The 15,150-nt window shown below is 53.5% G+C and overlaps 2 protein-coding genes across 3 annotated transcripts in view; one reads left to right on the forward strand and one right to left on the reverse strand.

Moving 5' to 3' along the window:
* Positions 1 to 15,150, forward strand: part of LOC147103016 (nuclear GTPase SLIP-GC-like) — a 425,066-nt gene that overhangs the window by 222,101 nt on the left and 187,815 nt on the right. The window lies entirely within an intron of this gene.
* LOC147103017 (nuclear GTPase SLIP-GC-like) overlaps positions 4,464 to 15,150 on the reverse strand; it is a 67,395-nt gene continuing 56,708 nt past the window's right edge. The window contains exons 10-12 of the mRNA XM_085963124.1: positions 11,716 to 11,849; positions 7,655 to 7,828; positions 4,464 to 4,505 (exon numbers count right to left, since the gene is read on the reverse strand). Of these exons, the coding sequence (XP_085819250.1) occupies positions 4,464 to 4,505; positions 7,655 to 7,828; positions 11,716 to 11,849 (350 nt within the window). The remainder of the gene's footprint in view (positions 4,506 to 7,654; positions 7,829 to 11,715; positions 11,850 to 15,150) is intronic.

Genomic DNA, 15,150 nt, shown 5'->3' on the forward strand with positions numbered 1-15,150 from the left:
AGGGGCATCTGGGTGGAGTGAAAATGAAGAACCTAGCCAGGGCGTTTGTATGGTGGTCAGGTACCGATGGAGACATCGAAGAAATGACCAAGAGCTGCCTAGGATGCCAGAAGGTCCAAAACGCTCCACCACAAGTCCCTCTACATCCATGGGAGTGGCCCTCATCCCCCTGGCAAAGGGTATACATCGACTTTGCTGGTCCATTTATGGACTCAATGTTCTTAATCGCGGTTGATGCACACTCCAAGTGGCCGGAGGTAATAAAGATGTCCTCCACCACCACGGAAAAAGCCATCACAGTATTAAGGACCATATTTGCCAGGAATGGGCTGCCTGAACAGATCTGTTCTGATAATGGACCGCTTGTGTCCGAAGAATTCAGGAAGTTCTTAAAAAACAATGGGGTTAAGCACTACACGTCCGCCCCATACCATCCCGCCACCAATGGATTGGCTGAAAGGTTTGTCCAGACCTTCAAGAAGGCCATAAAGGCCATGGGTAATGAAGACATAAAACTTCAGCATAAGGTGGATAACTTCTTGTTTGCATACAGGAATGCAACACATTTGGTTACAAACCAAACTCCCGCCATGATGTTCTTCAATAGAAGCCTAAGATGCCGGCTAGATTTGATCAAACCAAACATCAGAAGGGACGTGGAGAACCGGCAATTTCAAGGCATGAATGAAAGGCCAACTAGAACCTTCCAGATAGGTCAACAAGTTTTGGCCCGGGACTGCCGTACCGAGAAATGGCAGCCTGGAACTATCTGCACACGACTAGGACCGCTGATGTATACCGTGGACATCGGAGAAAGCATAATAAGGCGCCATGCTGACCAAATCATAGAGTCATCCGAAAAAGGACAACCTACACCACAACTCTATATGCCTAATGATGAAGTAGAGATACTCATATCTACCTCCAATCCGGTGATACTGGAACCCGATGAACCTGACACTGGCATTCAAGCCGAATCAGCCTTGCCAAAAGAACCTACTACACCACCAGAAACTACTATACCACCGAGGCATTATCCGGACCGAGTCAGGAAGCCTCCAGAGAGACTGACTTATAATTAATTAACTGCAGCAATGTGTAGATTATTTTTCTTGTAACATGTAATTAATGATTACTTAAAATATTATGTACTGGTTGGCTAAAAGGGGAGGAATTGTAGTGTATGTGCCTTTAAGAGCCCCCTGTGTACTGTAATGCCGGTAATGGCCACTCGGGCTATATAAGCCTGTATATTGTGTTGTATCAGTTAGTTCCCCTCCAGACTTTGTTCAGTAAACACCTGTGAAACAATTCCTGTCTTCAGTGTCTCTATTAACACACGGATACAACACTACCTAAGTCTATGACCTTCTCTGTTGTCATTTTTATTATTTACTCTCTAGGAACCTCCCCCCACTAGTTAGTTTAAAGCCCTCTCTACAGCCCTAGTTATATGATCCGCCAGGACTCTAGTCCCAGCACTGGCCAAGTGAAGCCCGTCCCAACGGAACAGCTCCCTCCTGCCCCAGTACTGGTGCCAGTGTCCCAGAAGCAAAACCCATTCTCCCACACCAGTCTTTGAGCCACGCATTTAACTCTCTAATTTTATTTGTCCTAGCCAAATTCGCTCGTGGCTCAGGTAATAATCCAGAGATTATTACCCTTGAGGTTCTGTTTTTTAATTTGACCCCTAGCTGCTCATACTCCTTTAACAGAACAGAGAGAGAGCGACTGGGGGGGGGAAGAGAGAGAGCGACTGGGGAGGAAGAGAGAGAGCGACTGGGGGGGAAGAGAAGAGCGACTGGGGGGGGAAAGAGAAAGAGCGACTGGGGGGAAGAGAAAGAGCGACGGAGGGGAAGAGAGAGCACGACTGGGGGGAAGGGAAGGGGGGGAAGGGGGGAAGGGGAGAGAGAGCGCGACTGGGGGGAAGGGAGGGGGAGGGCAGGGGGGGAAGGGAGGAGGAGGGGCAGGGGGGAAGGGAGGAGGAGGAGCAGGGGGGAAGGGAGGAGGAGGGGCAGGGGGAAGGGAGGAGGAGGGGCAGGGGGAAGGGAGGGAGGGGGGGTTGGGGAAGGGGGGGAAGGGGGCAGGGGAGGGGGAGGGGGGGAGAGGGGGGAAGGGGGCGGGGGGGAGAGGGAGGGGGAGGGAGGGGGAGGGGAAAGGAAGGGAGGGGGAGGGGGGAAGGAAGGGAAGGGGAGGGGAGAGGGAGGGGGGAGGGGAGAGGAAGGGGAGGGGGGGAGGGGAGAGGAAGGGGAGGGGAGGGGGAGGGGGGCGGGAGGGGCAGTGGGAGGGGAGGGGGAGAGGGGTGGGGGAGGTGGGGGAAGGAGGGAGGGAGAAAGGGAGTGGGGGAGCCAGCAGACCCTCTCCCCTCTGCCGGCAATGACTCCGCTGAGCTCCGAGCCGCCCCACGCACTGACATGCTGAGCGCAGCGCCCCGGTGAGCCCAAGGCCGGGCCTGAGACGGCCGATTGCGGCTGGCCGGGCCCGGTTGCCTTGGAAACCCTCCTCCCCTCTCCGCCTCCCGATCTCCGGGACCGGGCCGGAGCGGCTTGAGACGGCCGATTGCAGCTGGCGAGCCCGGTTGCCGGGGTAACCCTCTCCGCTCCCCCTCCCCTCCCGTGCCCTGCCCCGCCCCCTAACCTGCTTGCTTCCCTCTGGCCGCGCTCTGTGTGGAGGTGCGCGTGCGCCGTGCAGCGCGAGCGAGGAGCTTGCAGTGAGCCCAGCCAGCCTTTACCAAGATGGCTGGCCGCTGGTTCAGAATCGGGCCCAGCGGGATGGCCGGTGCATAGCTCGGGCGTGGCTGGGCATCAGACGCCCAGGCTTCGAGGCCTGCCTGGAAAAACGGTGAAAGGTAGGAAAATTATAGAGGTTAGAAAAAGATTTACAAATGAATTAACTTTTTTAAAAACAATTTGTGTTTTAAAAGCAACTTTTTTTGGTGGAAATGTAGATTTGAAAAGAAACACGCAGAAAGCGGGAAAAAGAAATGAAAAGTTTGGAATCAAGATGGTGGCGACTCACCTTGGTTCAGAACGATAAGGCCCGCCCACACACGCACCGATTGGTCGACCGTCAGGTCACCGAAGCGTAGGATTGGTCAATTGTCCCGTCACTCGACTGTAGGAGGGCCCGCCCGCACGCGCCAGGAACCCGGCGTACGATTGGTCGACCTCGACGTCACTCTATTGCTAATGAGCGGATAATGAAATGCTAATGTGCGGAATTTTGAACGTTTTTTGGATACCGTGGGCGCAATTTTTGTCCGGCCGAAACGTAAATACGCTTACGACCGTTTTGGAATCGTAAGCTTTCTTTTGATGTAACGCACGTGTAGGTACGCTCTATAACTTTCGAGTGTATAGCCGGGCAGGCACACACCGAAGGACAGACAGACAGATGTATCCGTTTATATATATAGATAGAAGATATCTATAGATAGATAATAGAAGATAGATAGATATATAGATAAATAGATACAAGTTTAGTACAACTTCCCTGCTTTTCAATTCTATCCCTCGAGAAATAAACCCGTGCTTTCTTTGCTTTTTTTATGGCCTTGTTAAATTGCGGTGCTACTTTAATGATTTGTGATTCTATTCCCCTAGATTCCTTTGCTCCTCTACACCATTTAGGAGGCGATTTTCCCCAAATACTTTAGGTGCTAAAAAAAGCCTCTGAGGTGGCCAAGATGGGGTCTTAAATGGAAACATCAGTTTAGCCCACGTTTAGTGCAAGACGCCATCCTGGTAAAGGAGTTGAAGCTTGCGCTAGGAATGGCTGCCCGGAGCCTCGTTAAACAGCTGCCAGCCACTTAAATTGCCTGCTAGTGCTCATTAATGACATTTTGGTGGCCAGCGCCTGCCTAACTGCCTCTCCTAACAGCGACCAGCTGATTGGGAGTAAACAAGTCGTTGCAGAGGATTTCGAGTGTTACTTAAAGGTATATCACCTTTTACCGTTCACTTGCTGATGAAGGTTTGAAGAGGGCTTTTTGAAACACATCAAGAGACTTTCTGGGACACTTTGTCAAGATTTCACGAACACGCTTGCAACATTATTCTGGAAACTCTCTGAGGACTTCACCTAAAAAGTGCATCAGCTGTTGAAGGAGCGAGGGAGAGGATTTGTGCTCCATTATCTGGCTATCATGTGAGACCAGCTGTTACCACAAGGAATTGTGCCATAAGGTAAAGCAGGAACCACAAGAGGAAGAGGAGCTTGAGGAGAGAGGAGGACAGGAGAGCAAGGTGGAATCCTTCCCACTGCAGATAGAGGACATCCCCTTCTCCTCTGGGACCTCCTCCACCAGGACCCCCAGTTCTGCGTCTGAGAACCTGTGCGTCCTCTCCCTTGTTCCCTGAGCCATCCTGAAACCTGATGCTCTGTGTCAGCCAGAGCACTCCACACCTTCAGTGGTATTGGGTGCGTGGAGCCCACAAACACTGCTCCAGTAAAATTGCACCTAATCAGAGCCGGAGTGCTAAACCTGCAGATGTCTGATTATGAACCTTCAGGCAAGTTCAAATTATAGTAATCAGCAATTAAGACCAAAATGACCAGGTGTGCCCTATCAACACAGCACCCAATAAGCTCCTGTTTTTATCCTTTTGCCAAAATAACCCCTTTTGACTTCTTATTCCTCCACCAAAATGCACCACCTCACACTTAATTAAATTAATTTGCACAATCTGCAAGTTAATTAATGGGCCAGAAATTCGGGTCCCCCACGGGTGAGTACATGCTCTGCATTCACACGTAGGGCCAACGAAAGTGCCGGTTTCGTGCATGCACTGCAAACCGTTACTTCCGTTCCCTTGAAGGAAGGGGTTCACAGGTCAAACGCTTGCGCCGGAGAGGCAGCACGTACGCCTGGAACTTACGCTTTTTTTTTTTACAGGATTCTCTGGGTGGGTAAGTCTCCAGCAGCTGTGCGTTTAAAAAGCAGTCGCAAGGCCTGCTTTTAACAAGGTAAGTGGTGAATTAAGTAAAATTAAAACTTTTTCCACAGGTTTATTATTTTAAATACTTTAAAGAAAGGTAAGTTTATTTTTAGCCCTGTTAAAAACTGTAATTAATGTTTTCAAAACTTTAAATTGTTTAAAATAGTTATTTTAAAACGTGATTTAAAAAAAAAAATTATTTGAAGTTTTAGTTAGGTTTTGGGGCCGATCTCTATTCATAGATTTGACAGGTCTTCCTGTTAAATCTATGAATAGAGATTCCCTGCTACCATTGGCTCTCCATGGCCCACGTGATGCTTCAAACTAACTGCACCCCTGGGATACACAAGCACTGTGCGCTGGCAGCTGAAGGAGGCCCAGGATCGAATCCCACGCGGGCCCACAGCACAACGCCAGGCACGCTATGTAAGTGCAGGTCGGGGGCTTGCACCTGCGGGAAGCCCACGACCCAAATTTCTGGGCCAATGTCTTCTTGTAATTTATTGCAGTCTACTTCTGTATTAACTATACCCCCAATTTGGTGTCATCCTCAAATTGTGAAATTGTACACCTGATTCCAGAGTCTAAATTATTTATTTAAAAAGTGAACAGCATGATTATAATTCTATATGTCTCTTACACATTTCAAAAATTTGTTTATATATTTCTACCTACACTTCCCTTCCACTCTTACATGGTCAGTAGAACATGTGTATTAACATGACCAGCGTTCCACTACAGCCAGCATAGTGTTCTACTATTGAGAATATTAAAGGGACCAGCGTTCTACTATTGAGAATATTAAAGGGACCAGCGTTCTACTATTGAGAATATTAAAGGGACCAGCGTTCTACTATTGAGAATATTAAAGGGACCAGCGTTCTACTACTGCCCATATTAAAGGGACCAGCGTTCTACTACTGCACATATTAAAGGGACCAGCGTTCTACTACTGCCCATATTAAAGGGACCAGCGTTCAACTACTGCCCATATTAAAGGGACCAGCGTTCTACTACTGCCCATATTAAAGGGACCAGCGTTCTACTGCTGCCCATATTAAAGGGACCAGCGTTCTACTACTGCCCATATTAAAGGGACCAGCGTTTTACTACCGCCCATATTAAAGGGACCAGCGTTTTACTACCACCCATATTAAAGGGACCAGCGTTTTACTACCGCCCATATTAAAGGGACCAGCGTTTTACTACCGCCCATATTAAAGGGACCAGCGTTTTACTACCGCCCATATTAAAGGGACCAGCGTTTTACTACTGCCCATATTAAAGGGACCAGCGTTTTACTACTGCCCATATTAAAGGGACCAGCGTTTTACTACCGCCCATATTAAAGGGACCAGCGTTTTACTACCGCCCATATTAAAGGGACCAGCGTTCTACTACTGCCCATATTAAAGGGACCAGTGTTCTACTATTGAGAATATTAAAGGGACCAGCGTTCTACTACTGCCCATATTAAAGGGACCAGCGTTCTACTACTGCCCATATTAAAGGGACCAGCGTTCTACTACTGCCCATATTAAAGGGACCAGCGTTTTACTACCGCCCATATTAAAGGGACCAGCGTTCTAATACTGCACATATTAAAAAGGACCAGCGTTCCACTACTGCCCATATTAAAGGGACCAGCGTTCTACTACTGCCCATATTAAAGGGACCAGCATTCTACTACTGCCCATATTAAAGGGACCAGCGTTCTACTACTGCCCATATTAAAGGGACCAGCGTTCTACTACTGCCCATATTAAAGGGACCAGCATTCCACTACTGCCCATATTAAAGGGACCAGCGTTCTACTACTGCCCATATTAAAGGGACCAGCGTTCTACTACTGCCCATATTAAAGGGACCAGCGTTCAACTACTGCACATATTAAAAAGGACCAGCATTCAACTACTGCCCATATTAAAGGGACCAGCGTTCTAATACTGCCCATATTAAACGGACCAGCGTTCTACTACTGCCCATATTAAAGGGACCAGCGTTCTACTACTGCCCATATTAAAGGGACCAGCATTCCACTACTGCCCATATTAAAGGGACCAGCGTTCTACTACTGCCCATATTAAAGGGACCAGCGTTCAACTACTGCCCATATTAAAAGGGACCAGCGTTCTACTACTGCCCATATTAAAGGGACCAGCGTTCAACAATTGCCCATATTAAAAGGGACCAGCGTTCTACTACTGCCCATATTAAAGGGACCAGCGTTCTACTACTGCCCATATTAAAGGGACCAGCGTTCTACTACTGCCCATATTAAAGGACCAGCGTTCTACTACTGCTGATATACTGGGTTAAATTGCTGTCGAGAACACGAAGGGCTGATAGAGTGCTGATTGTCCTAACACAATTTACAGAATGCTCCAGCAATCTATTGCTGTCAGTATAATGCTAGCAGCTACATGGTGCTAATTCTCTGTTGCTATCCCTGTGTCCCTAGTTTAATATTGCACGAGCCTGACTTCTACCCTCATAATGTTTAACCTGTTGGATGATTTCCATCTTGGCTTGAGATTTATGAACTGAAATACTGCAATTTCTTACACACCGTCTAATCAGTAAGCTGTCTGGGCCCTGCCGCAATTTATTCCTGTTTTGGAAATTAGTGCCGGCATCATGAAAAGGGTGTTGGAATCACCACTGTGGGCAGCAAATACTGCCCCCATCTTCTACTTTACCTCACTCACTGTACCTACCAACTTGAAGTGCTTTTGAATGGCTTCACGCCACTTTTTCTCTGCTTCCTCAGCTCCTCGTCTGAGGCGGTCCTGCAGAGTTCTGAAAAGTCGCTCCAGCTGTTCAGTAAAGGCTTCCAATCCTTTCTTGAAATCCTCAGAAATGGTGTCCAATCTGCTGCTGAGGATGACATTCTGCAAATAATTGCAGTGTTTAAAGAAACCAGTCAGGTTTTCTAAATATTGCTCAAAAACAATTCACACAATTGGCTCAAAAGATTCAACACACGGCAATTTGAGAGGGGTTCGCTGCAGGGCAGTGTGTCCAGAAGGACAGTTTATGGAAGGGCTAGGGGTTCAGCGGGCGACAGGATTGGGGGGACAGTGTGACAGTGTGTGGGGGGGGGGGGACAGTGTGTTGGGGGGGGGGGACAGTGTGTGTGGGGGGGGACAGTGTGTGTGGGGGGGGACAGTGTGTGTGGGGGGGACAGTGTGTGGGGGGGGGACAGTGTGTGTGGGGGGGGGACAGTGTGTGTGGGGGGGACAGTGTGTGTGGGGGGGGGACAGTGTGTGTGGGGGGGACAGTGTGTGTGGGGGGGACAGTGTGTGTGGGGGGGGACAGTGTGTGTGGGGGGGGACAGTGTGTGTGGGGGGGGACAGTGTGTGTGGGGGGGGACAGTGTGTGTGGGGGGGGACAGTGTGTGTGGGGGGGGACAGTGTGTGTGGGGGGGACAGTGTGTGGGGGGGGACAGTGTGTGGGGGGGGGACAGTGTGTGTGGGGGGCAGTGTGTGTGGGGGGGGGACAGTGTGTGTGGGGGGGACAGTGTGTGTGGGGGGGACAGTGTGTGGGGGGGCAGCGTGTTGGGGGGACAGCGTGTTGGGGGGGGGACAGCGTGTGGGGGGGGACAGCGTGTGGGGGGGGACAGTGTGTGTGGGGGGGGGACAGCGTGTGGGGGGGGGACAGCGTGTGGGGGGGGACAGCGTGTGGGGAGACAGCGTGTGGGGGGGACAGCGTGTGGGGGGGGACAGCGTGTGGGGGGGGACAGCGTGTGGGGGGGGACAGCGTGTGGGGGGGGGACAGCGTGTGGGGGGGACAGCGTGTGGGGGGACAGTGTGTGGGGGGGACAGCGTGTGGGGGGGGGACAGCGTGTGGGGGGGGACAGCGTGTGGGGGGGACAGCGTGTGGGGGGGACAGCGTGTGGGGGGGGACAGCGTGTGGGGGGGACAGCGTGCGGGGGGGGACAGCGTGTTGGGGGGGACAGTGTGTGGGGGGGGACAGTGTGTTGGGGGGGACAGCGTGTGGGGGGGACAGCGTGTGGGGGGGGACAGCGTGTGTGGGGGGGACAGCGTGTGGGGGGGACAGCGTGTGGGGGGGACAGCGTGTGGGGGGGGACAGCGTGTGGGGGGGACAGCGTGGTGGGGGGGGACAGCGTGTGGGGGGGGACAGCGTGTGGGGGGGACAGCGTGTGGGGGGGGACAGCGTGTGGGGGGGACAGCGTGTGGGGGGGACAGCGTGTTGGGGGGACAGCGTGTGGGGGGGGGACAGTGTGTGGGGGGGGACAGTGTGTGTGGGGGGGGACAGCGTGTGGGGGGGGACAGTGTGTGTGGGGGGGACAGTGTGTGGGGGGGGACAGCGTGTGGGGGGGACAGCGTGTTGGGGGGGACAGTGTGTGGGGGGGACAGCGTGTGGGGGGGACAGCGTGTGGGGGGGGACAGTGTGTGTGGGGGGGGACAGCGTGTGGGGGGGGACAGTGTGTGTGGGGGGGACAGCGTGGTGGGGGGGACAGCGTGTGGGGGGGACAGCGTGTGGGGGGGACAGCGTGTGGGGGGGGACAGCGTGTGGGGGGGACAGCGTGTGGGGGGGGACAGCGTGCGGGGGGGACAGCGTGCGGGGGGGACAGCGTGCGGGGGGGACAGCGTGCGGGGGGGACAGCGTGCGGGGGGGACAGCGTGCGGGGGGGACAGCGTGTGGGGGGGGACAGCGTGCGGGGGGGACAGCGTGCGGGGGGGACAGCGTGTGGGGGGGGCAGCGTGTGGGGGGGACAGTGTGTGGGGGGGACAGCGTGTGGGGGGGACAGCGTGTGGGGGGGGACAGCGTGTGGGGGGGGACAGCGTGTGGGGGGGACAGCGTGTGGGGGGGGACAGCGTGTTGGGGGGGACAGTGTGTGGGGGGGACAGCGTGTGGGGGGGGACAGCGTGTGGGGGGGGGACAGCGTGTGGGGGGGACAGTGTGTGGGGGGGACAGCGTGTCGGGGGGGACAGTGTGTGGGGGGGACAGCATGTGGGGGGGGACAGCGTGTGGGGGGGGACAGCGTGTGGGGGGGACAGTGTGTGGGGGGGACAGCGTGTCGGGGGGGACAGTGTGTGGGGGGGACAGCGTGTGGGGGGGACAGCGTGTGGGGGGGGACAGCGTGTGGGGGGGGGACAGCGTGTGGGGGGGGACAGCGTGTGGGGGGGGACAGTGTGTGGGGGGGGACAGCGTGTGGGGGGGGACAGCGTGTGGGGGGGGACAGCGTGTGGGGGGGGACAGCGTGTGGGGGGGACAGCGTGTGGGGGGGGACAGCGTGTTGGGGGGGGACAGCGTGTGGGGGGGACAGCGTGTGGGGGGGACAGCGTGTGGGGGGGGACAGCGTGTGGGGGGGACAGCGTGTGGGGGGGACAGCGTGTGGGGGGGGGACAGCGTGTGGGGGGGACAGCGTGTGGGGGGGACAGCGTGTGGGGGGGGACAGCGTGTGGGGGGGACAGCGTGTGGGGGGGACAGCGTGTGGGGGGGACAGCGTGTGGGGGGGGACAGCGTGTGGGGGGGGACAGCGTGTTGGGGGGGACAGCGTGTGGGGGGGGACAGCGTGTGGGGGGGGACAGCGTGTGGGGGGGACAGCGTGTGGGGGGGGACAGCGTGGGGGGGGACAGCGTGCGGGGGGGACAGCGTGCGGGGGGGACAGCGTGCGGGGGGGGACAGTGCGCGGGGGGTCGGGGGGACAGTGCGCGGGGGGTCGGGGGGGACAGTGTGCGGAGGGGTCGGGGGTACAGTGTGCGGGGGGGGTCGGGGGGACAGTGCGGGGGGGGTCGGGGGGACAGTGCGCGGGGGGTCGGGGGGGACAGTGTGCGGAGGGGTCGGGGGGGACAGTGTGTAGGGGGGGACAGTGTGCGGGGGGGGTCGGGGGGGACAGTGCGCGGGGGGGGGTCGGGGGGGACAGTGTGCGGGGGGGGTCGGGGGGGCAGTGCGCGGGGGGGGTCGGGGGGACAGTGCGCGGGGGTGGTCGGGGGGACAGTGCGCGGGGGTGTCGGGGGGACAGTGTGCGGGGGGGTCGGGGGGACAGTGCGCGGGGGGGTCAGGGGGACAGTGCGCGGGGGGGTCGGGGGGGACAGTGTGCGGGGGGGTCGGGGGGACAGTGCACGGGGGGTCTGGGGGGACAGTGCACGGGGGGTCGGGGGGGACAGTGTGCGGGGGGGTCGGGGGGACAGTGCACGGGGGGTCTGGGGGGACAGTGCGCAGGGGGATCGGGGGGACAGTGCGCGGGGGGGACAGTGTGTAGGGGGGGACAGTGTGCGGGGGGGGTCGGGGGGGACAGTGCGCGGGGGGGGTCGGGGGGGACAGTGCGCGGGGGGGGTCGGGGGGGACAGTGCGCGGGGGGGTCGGGGTTACAGTGCGCGGGGGGGGTCGGGGGGGACAGTGCGCGGGGGGGGTCGGGGGGGACAGTGCGCAGGGGTGTCGGGGGGACAGTGTGCGGGGGGGTCGGGGGGACAGTGCGCGGGGGGGTCGGGGGGGACAGTGTGCGGGGGGGGGGTCGGGGGGGACAGTGTGCGGGGGGGTCGGGGGGACAGTGTGCGGGGGGGTCGTGGGGACAGTGCACGGTGGGTCTGGGGGGACAGTGCGCGGGGGGATCGGGGGGACAGTGCGCGGGGGGGACAGTGTGCGGGGGGGGTCAGTGTGCGGGGGGGTCGGGGGACAGTGTGCGGGGGGGGGTCTGGGGGGACAGTGTGCGGGGGGGTCGGGGTGGGGGGTTCGCGGTGGGGGGGGACAGTATGTGGAGGTTCGGGCTAGGACCGAGTGTGCAGAGTCTGTGTATTATTGTAAATACCTGCTTATTCTGGATGTGGTTGAGTGATGTAAGAAGATGCAGCATCCCCCACACCTCAGATACGTAGTCATACATCGCTTTCTTTCTTTCTTTCAAATATATGTCGATGATGTGTTTTCTCAGACTTGGTATTTCTAAAAATGACACGGAAGATGGTGCAGTATACTGGTCATGTGAGAAGTCTACAGAATGCCTTATGGCTGAAATGACACTCACTGGTGCTGGTAGCACACGGACAAGCATGGATCGGAGGGCTTAGAAACCTCAGGTTTCAATCGCTGCTCCGGTTGCTTTCTCCCCTCATTGAAACTGGATCAGCAGAAATAGATTGTGATGCTTTGAGTTTTGATTCAGACTATAGCATACGAGATTTTCAGCTCCTTACTAATTGCAGTAAGACGTCTTTACCCTTAGATCCAATCTTTTAGTAATAAAGGCTAACATCCCACTTGCTTTCCTAATTGCTTGCTGTACCTGCATGTTAACTTTCTCTGATTTGTGTACAAGGACACCCAGGTCCCTCTGAATACCAACAGTTCCCAATCTCCCACCATTTAAAAAATATTCTACTTTTCCTACCAAAATAGATAACTTCACATTTCTCCATATTGGCCCAGAACTTGGTGTCGGGGGCTTGCCGCGCGTGCAAGCCCCCAATGTGCACTTACCCGGCGCGCCGACATCTGAAACCTGGCCCGCAGTGGATTTCCTGTCAGTGGCCCGGTTCTGATCTCGGCGCGCTGTGCTAACCTGACCCAGCGGCGTAGTTAGTGCGATGTGCCGGCTGGGATCAGGTGAGCACTGTTCAGCCAATCAGGGGAGGGGAAACTTCATTCATAAGTTTGATAGTAAAGACTGTCAAACTCATGAAAAGTACGGCACCCCAAAACACTACTTAAACTTTAAATAAAATTTTAAAAAGCATCCCAATAATTAAATTAACTATGAATAACTTTAAAAAACTATTTTAAACAATTAATCAAATTTTTGAAAAAAATAAATTTTTAAAAAATAGGGTCTAAGACTAAACTTACCTTACTGTAGATTCTTTAAAAATAATAAACCTGTGGAAAAAAAAATTCTAAATTGTACTAAAAGACCACTTACCTGTAAAACTAAGTACTTAGGTGTGGTTTTTCAATGTGTAAAAACCGGAGGCCTTTACACACGCGCAAATCTGTAAAAATACAGGAAATCCAAGTCGCACGCGCTGCCCAATACCGCGCATGCGTTCAGCCTCTTAACCCCTTGGGTCAGAGGACAGGAAATGCCGGTTTTCAGCGCATGCGCTGTGCATGCTGAAAACCGGCAATTCCTCCTGGCACACGCGTGAGTACCCTGTCCGTACTCACGCGTTGTGACAGGAATTACTGGGCCATTATATTCCATCTGCCATGTTCTTGCCCACTCACTTAATCTGTCTATATCTCTTTGCAGCCTCTTTGCTTCCTCCTTGCTTTCCCACCTAGCTTTGTATCATCAGCAAACTTGATCGGCTACACTCAATCCCCTCAACTAAGTCATTGATATCGATTGTAAATAGCTGAGGCCCAAGCACTGATCTTTGTAGTATCCCACCAGTTACAGTCTGCCAACCCGAATATGACCCATTTATTACTACTCTCTTTTTTCTGTCCGTTAACCAATTCTCAATCCATGCTAATATATTACCCCAAATCCCATGAGCCCTAATTTTGTGTAATAACCTCTTGTTTGGCACCTTATTGAATGCTTTTTGAAAATCCAAAATATACTACATCCACTGGTTCGCCCTTATCTACCCTGCTAATTACAACCTCAACAAACGCTAACAGATTTGTCAAACATGATTTCCCTTTCATAAATCCGTGTTGACTGCCCAATTATATTATGATTTTCTAAGCGTCCTGTTACCACTTCCATAATAATAGATTCTGGCATTTTCCATACTACTGATGTCAGGCTAACTGGCCTATAGTTCCCTGTTTTCTTTCACCCTCCTTTCTTGAATAGCGCGGTTACATTTGCTGCCTTCCAATCTGCAGAGACCATTCTAGAATCTAGGGAATTCTGGAAGATCAAAACCAATGCATCCACTATCTCTGCAGCCACTTCTTTTAAAACCCAAGGATATAGAACATCAAGGCCAGGGGATTTGTCGGCTTTTAGTCCCATGTCCATCTAGTGTTCGTACAGATGCAGTGAATGTCCATCTAGTGTCCGTACAGATGCAGTGAATGTCCATCTAGTGTTGTTTAATTAATACTCAGGGCTGAATTTTGCCGGCGCTCAGAGTGCAGGTTTGGAGGCGGTTCCGCTGTCAAAATCACAAAGATTGACAGCGGGTTGGAATCCTGCTGTAAATCCGCCTCCTTGTCAGTTTCCCAAGTGTCGAGTCTGTCATCCCTGAACAGACCCGACACCAAGTGGCAGGTCACCCAATTTAAATTGTTAAAAACTTATTAAAAGGTAGTTAGGAACCATTTCCCCATATACTTACCATTTTACCAGGTTTTCAACGAGGTTCCCAGGGAGCGGCTATCACGTCAGGTAAGCATGTCGGGTTCTCAAAGACTGTGGATTGCTGTGAATGGGTGACAGCTGCAAAAGTGGTATAAAACCTACCATTTCACAGCTGGTGACTTCCCAATCTTAGAAGTTGGAGTATTAATGATTTGGAACCCACTTTTGAGATTTATGCACTTTTGAAGTGTTTGGAGTAATCTCTCTATCCACTGTCACCTCCTTGGAACAACCCATCTCAACAGTGACAGATTACTCCTGTCATCTCAACCTCACCTGCCATCTATTCCAGCAGCATCGGTGCCCTTGAAAAAATCTCACCTTGGTCCTCAGAATCCCAACACGATCAGCCCCAACACCAGCAGCACCAGGCATACCAGCAACACCAACATCCACACCAACATTCTCCGCAATCAACTGATGCTGCACAGGACACAGGGCATCATCACCAATGCACATTGCTGCCCAAGACGCCACTGATGGCCTCACCATGCCCAGATTTGCTTCACTTAACACTGTACACCCTGGCTGCCACATGATGCACCAATTTGTTTAAATCTAAACAAAGCAAACTATGTAGGTATGAGGGGCAAGTTGGCTAAAGTAGATTGGGAAACTACATTAAAAGGTATTACGGTAGACAAGCAATGGCTAGCATTTAAAGAATTAATACATAATTTACAACAAGTATACATTCCTTTAAGGCACAAAAACCCCACAGGAAAAGTGGTCCAATCGTGGCTAACAAGAGAAGTTAAAGATAGTATTAGATCAAAGGAAGAGGCTTATAATGTTGCCAAAAAGAGGAGTAAGCCTGAGGATTGGGAGGATTTTAGAATTCAGCAAAGACCAAGAAATTGATCAAGAAAGGGAAAATAGAATATGAGAGTAAACGAGCAAGAGACATAAAAACAGACTGTAAACGCTTCTATA

The sequence above is a fragment of the Somniosus microcephalus genome, chromosome 20, assembly GCF_052327205.1.
Source record: "Somniosus microcephalus isolate GS21.2 chromosome 20, FLI_Smic_1.0, whole genome shotgun sequence".
Classification (NCBI taxonomy): Eukaryota; Metazoa; Chordata; class Chondrichthyes; order Squaliformes; family Somniosidae; genus Somniosus; species Somniosus microcephalus.